The sequence below is a fragment of the Labrus mixtus genome, chromosome 15, assembly GCF_963584025.1.
Source record: "Labrus mixtus chromosome 15, fLabMix1.1, whole genome shotgun sequence".
NCBI classification, from domain to species: domain Eukaryota; kingdom Metazoa; phylum Chordata; class Actinopteri; order Labriformes; family Labridae; genus Labrus; species Labrus mixtus.
This window is the reverse complement of record NC_083626.1, coordinates 15,215,248-15,220,873: the sequence shown is the minus strand read 5'-3', so window position 1 is coordinate 15,220,873 and position 5,626 is coordinate 15,215,248. Positions and strand designations below refer to the sequence as shown.

Below are 5,626 nucleotides of genomic sequence, written 5' to 3'. Positions count from 1 at the left end.
GGCTGTAAAACTGGCATTTTTGTCCGAGCAGAGCGGAAATGCTCTGGATTGGGCTTTGAAATTACAGCATCCTGTCCGTATTGTTTGCCACCACAAAAAGGCAATTTAGGCCGATCCCAGGAAACAAATGTGAGACTTGGGAAATTGTCTCTCACTTTAAACTCAAATTAAGTCGCACATTTTTCTGATCGCCTTTGGGCCTGGTGAATGACGGCTATAAAATTAACAATCCACGTTTATTAAGAATGTAATTAATTTAGAAAAAAATACTAATTAGCCGTGGTTATTATTCCTAAACGAACACGATCTTTAATCTTTGATATCCGCACAAAGATGTTTTAGGTCTATTCAACATATAGGACACAGAGTAGGCCATAAATATGGCACATGCATCAGCACGCATTATTCGCTTTTGTTTTTTAAATTTAATTTCAACTATACTGCCATCACCCATGGGATAGTTTGTATAAATGAAACGAGAGATCATTATTAAGCGTAAAAGGATTTCCCATTGATAATTGAGACATTCACGTTGTACCCTATATTAGAACCATTACGTGTGTTTATTTCATGTTGACACACTTGTACCCTTAAACAAATGCACTGCTGTAATTGCACGTAGCTCACACTTTAATATGACTAATAAAGAACCGATCTAACTAAATGCAGATCATTTTAAAACAATGTTGTCTTGCTAAATCCTTAACTACGCTGTCAACGTAAAGTTTTTAACCTCGCCATTGACTGCAGCTCATTTAGGCCTTAGCTGTACTTGGAGGAATGCATGTCGGCCAAAACATATAATGAGGGGGAATACTTCCTACTTAATCTTAATAATTAAATACATCCATCTGTTTGCAACACGTAGCTTGTATTGATTTGGAAACTCCATATTCCTGCGGTTTTGAAATCTAGGACATAGTTTGGCTGATACTGACTTCGCTTGTGTTTGTTTGGCCCTGCGCAGCTTGAACTCATTAATTGAATTCGAACACGAGAGATACAATGAATACAGGATACAAGTACTTAGTGATTATGTTTGTATTTATATCTACAGTCTATAGTTCAACTCGCTACAATCAAAAATGAAGAAATGCACAAATACAGCAACGACTATCACAAAAAATACAAGACAGACGAGTCCGAGCGCAGATGTTCTGTTTCTGTACAAAATACTACACCTGCATGGCAACGTACAAAGGAAATTAAACATGAAAGAAAACATTCACATCATAAATTATGGGTTTGTGAAATTCAAAAGAATTCAAGTATTCTCTTAGACAGTTTCAACGTGTCCAAACTGCAACTTGTATAATTTCTCTTACAAAAAAACATGTGAACGTAGAATGTTATTATCTCAATAGAAGTGTTTTTTTCTGTCTTTAACACATACATGTGCACTGGAAAATAACAAAATCAGCATCAAACAGTCTCAGAATTAGAAGATTAATACAAAAATCCAACAAAGTGATAAATATGAAGACGAGGAGTGTTTTGGTACATCTGTGCTGTCCATGTGACTAGTGGTTATTAGTGTTGTTTTCTCACTGCTGCAGTTCACATTATTGTTCTTTGCTGTCGCTCTTTTCTTTGTTCATTTTCTTCATCTTCATTCGTCGGTTTTGAAACCAGATTTTGACCTGCCTCTCCGTCAGATTCAGGACCCTCGCGACCTCGAAACGGCGGTCTCTCGTTAGGTACATATTAAACAAAAACTCCTTTTCCAGTTCCAGAGTCTGGTACTTTGTGTAAGGACATCGCTTCTTCCTCGTGGAGCGGGCGTGTATCCAATTTGCCACTGGGTTATCTGCAAAAAGAAAAGATCTTAATTTTAAAAAAAAACAACGACTATGTATTTGTAAACTAATCTGAAACATAAAGTTAAAGCAAATACAAATGACTGCAATGAAATAGTTTAGAATTTAAAAAATATGCATGTGGGTTCACATCAATGTTGATATTTAAAAAACAATATCAAATCACACACACGTTTGAGTTTTACCATTAAACTAAAACATTTAGATGAATGCTTCTCAGCCACATACTATCCAACACTACACTGATTTGCTTCCTTGTCCCCTTAACTTGTGAGTAACACCGTCGTAAAATACTCAATGCGCTTATTCACTTTATTGGCCCATAAAATGGCCCGTGGTTCAAGCCTTTACAGGTCCGTGGTGAAAGTCCTCGAGTATGTCCCTACATTCCTCAAGTTGGCTGCTAGAGTCATGTGAATTTGTTTTGGAACCAGGGAGGAAGGGAAATTATAATCTGGAGCTATATGCACACTCATTATGGCACGGCTAAATCATGTGTCTCATAACTGGGGATCAAATGAGGGAAAATGTGTCTTTTCTTAAGGAGCGGGCCTGAGACGGGAAACAGGAGATAAGGTGGCTTACATGAGCCTCATGTGCCGTAAAAAGCACAAGGTGAAACATGGTTGTAAAAATGCATCATGACGCATTCAGAGGTGGATATGTATGCATATTTTGATAGTTAAAGAGAAAATCAATGCATGTTTTTAACATCATAGCACATGCGTCCAAATTCAACGTCCTCCTGTAGGTTTGAGTCCAGGTTTATAACCCTGTCTGCTTTTATAGCCCCAATATTAGCCTGGTAGCGATTGTCTTTTATAGTTCCTACAGCTTTCCCCCATAGCAGAGGCTATCCGGATCTAAGATGAAAAGAACGGGGGTAAACTGTATATAATTACACTCTATAAGCAGGACGTTAAAATGCCTCTAAACAGGTTTTACACAATCCCAAACCAAAACTCCCACCCGGTTGTAAAAGGAGCTTGAACTTACTCGGATCTAGCTCCGGCTTCTCGTCTTTATGTTTCTCTGAAGCCAGAATCTCCGACTCGGGAGAGGGGACATTCTGCGGCGTCCTGTCCCGCATGTCAGTGGAGGAGCAGTACAGATAATCCGTGTAGGTCCGTCCGCTGGAGCTCAGACATTCTCCAGCTCTGTGCTCCTGGAAGGCGTCGGGCTTGAGCCCATAGTGCCTGCTGCTCCCCGGGTAGCCATGGAAAGGCACCGCGCCTGATATCGGCTCCAGCCATGAGCGCATATACCTCGAGTCTGTGGCTAAGTGAGGTTGGTGACTGTATGGATGGTAAACCACTGAGGACTGGGAGTGGACGGGGGCCCAGGAGGTGGAGAAGACGGGAGGCTTGGGTGCGAAGCTGCAGGAAGGGTAGTCGGCGCACTCCGGTACTAGAGACGGAGGACGAGGGCCGGCTGGGTGCGAACCGGGAGCCGAGAAGCGAGTTGCAGCAAGGACATCCTCGTTTTCATGGTTGATCAAGGAGTCCACATAATAATTAGTTATGGGACCCGTGGTCGACATTTCGAAGCTACCCCGACTCTTTTACATGCATCCGATTATTATATGGAGTGTATGTGTACTTTTTATCTAGCCATAGAACAATCAAGGCAGGTAATTATTTCTCAACGCTTCCTCGCCTGCTATTGGCTGCCTCGCTGACACGTGATTCTATTTACCCCCACAAAAATTGTACAGTGGATCAATGCGCCGCTTATCCTGGGATACCGTTGCACATAAAAGGGATTAAAGAAAGTACCCCTTTGCTTTTTTCATGGACATTCTAGAGGTAACGTCAACAACATGCTTACTTAAAGAGAAAATATTTATTTGGATTGGAGATAGTATATCCGTGTCGGCGCAGTGCAGCCCTGTGCGCATTACGTCTTAAACCGAGAGAGGAACTATTTGATGGTGTCATTAATCTCTGTCTGGCAAAACCTACCGTAGCCCAGTTATTGCTGTGGATAGTGTTACAGCATTCAAGTGTTTATTGGATCATTGAAGCTTCTTATCTTTATCAAACCAGCTACAGAGCTGATAAAGTGAAGGTTTTAGAACTTCCTGTGTAATGCTTTTTATTTCTAAACAACACTCAAAAAAAAACCTTCGCAGTAGCTGCATGAAGAGAAGACAGGAGAAGGGAGGTTCAAAATACGGGATGCATCAACAATAAAGTTTGCACCGTTTTAACGAGCGCGCAACAGAGCAAATATTTCCTAAATGGGATCTGCGGAGATAGGAGAGGAGGGGATTCAAATTCTTGACAAGCAGCCCACTACAGCGGGCTATATTCGGCTAGTGACCGTTCATGTTTTTATGCCCATCAATAAATTTTAACGAGGACCATTTGATTGTTCATAAACGTGTCGTTAATAAGGCTGCATCCGAGTTCCTCGCTCAACATAAAACCACCAGCGGTGAATGTACGAGAAACAATTCCTGTCACAGAGAGAGAGAGAGAGAGGGAGGCCGAGGACAGGAGAGAGGAGACTACAAGCAGAGGAGGTAAAAAGGTTCGTTAAAGGGCTAAATACATGAAAGCTTTCATAACAGGGATCATGTTACTGTTGGATCTGATTGCAGAAGTTTTACCCTGTTATATAATGGTGTCGCTTGTCAGAGAGGAGGCTGTGAAATAGCACTGAGTTCTTCAAAAGGGCTGCAGAAAATAACACTACTAATATACGATGAAGAAAGAGTAACCAGTGAAGTCAGCAGTGTCACAGGGAACATGTATTAGACTAATTGGTACATGCATAATTGAACGTTTGATGCACAAGTGCAGAAAAGAATGACAACATAGCTGATGTAGAAATCCTGCATTTAATCACAGTGAGTTGGTGGCTTTGTTGCAAGGCGATCTTTGCACATATCTAGAAATAGTGATGCTGCGTGTGTAATTGTGATGCACTTAACTCTTACATGCATAATCACGAATCAAGCCATTTCTCGCGATTAGTGAATTGCAGCCTTTTTTTTTTTTTTTTTTACGTGTGTTGCATGCGTTGATGTGCCTAATTGAACTTATAATGACATTTTTTTTTAAAATCGTTTTTCCTTTACTTTGGACCAGTGATTTTGAAAAACTGAGAAGTCATTTGTTTTCTCCAAACCTACAGACGAGGGAGTAAAACATGAAATGTGTTATACGTTTTTGCAATCTTTATGTGCAAAAGTGACATAACAGTAGTTATGCACGGTGTACCCTTAAATCCCAAATGTGGAATACAAGTTTAAACAAGACGAAGAACTTCATAACAAAAGAATATTAATGGTAAGTGGCTATTACGCTTATTAGACGTGTGAAAATGAAGTCTCAAATGGTATCCAAGTGCCAAGGATCCAATGACGTCACTAATTAGAATAATATTCAACTTTGTTTAAAACGAATTCTTACACATGCAAATTGCAAATCATAACATGAGGTCCATAACATGTTATTTCACACAGTAACAGCTAAGCATATAGAAAGTGCGATGTTTGTCATGGCTGCTGAGTTCAGATTCAACCATGAAATTTAAAAGGCCAGACGCCAGACCTTAACCGGATAATACCAAACGGTGTGTGTGTGTGTGTGTGTGTGTGTGTGTGTGTGTGTGCTGGTGAACGCGCCAGTGTTTGGTGAGTCAAATATTCCCCCTCATGTTTAAAGAATTACAGCCATATAGGCCTACACAATTTAGTAAATCTTACATGTGATGTATTTAAATGTGTGTGTTTTTTGTGCAGGCTGAAGGTCTGAGCCCGTTTATTCTACTGCTGCCATTAAAAGTGAATGAAAAAGTGCTCA

At 40.4% G+C, this 5,626-nt stretch overlaps 1 protein-coding gene across 1 annotated transcript; it reads right to left on the bottom strand.

Moving 5' to 3' along the window:
- Nucleotides 1-1,026: 1,026 nt before the first annotated feature.
- On the bottom strand, nucleotides 1,027-5,156 carry hoxc9a (homeobox C9a). The gene is made up of 2 exons (XM_061058755.1): nucleotides 2,814-5,156; nucleotides 1,027-1,807 (listed from the first exon to the last, which is right to left on the bottom strand). The coding sequence occupies exons 1-2, from the start codon at nucleotides 3,355-3,357 to the stop codon at nucleotides 1,563-1,565; spliced, it is 789 nt and encodes a 262-aa protein (XP_060914738.1). The 5' UTR covers nucleotides 3,358-5,156; the 3' UTR covers nucleotides 1,027-1,562.
- Between the last annotated feature and the right edge of the window lie 470 nt (nucleotides 5,157-5,626).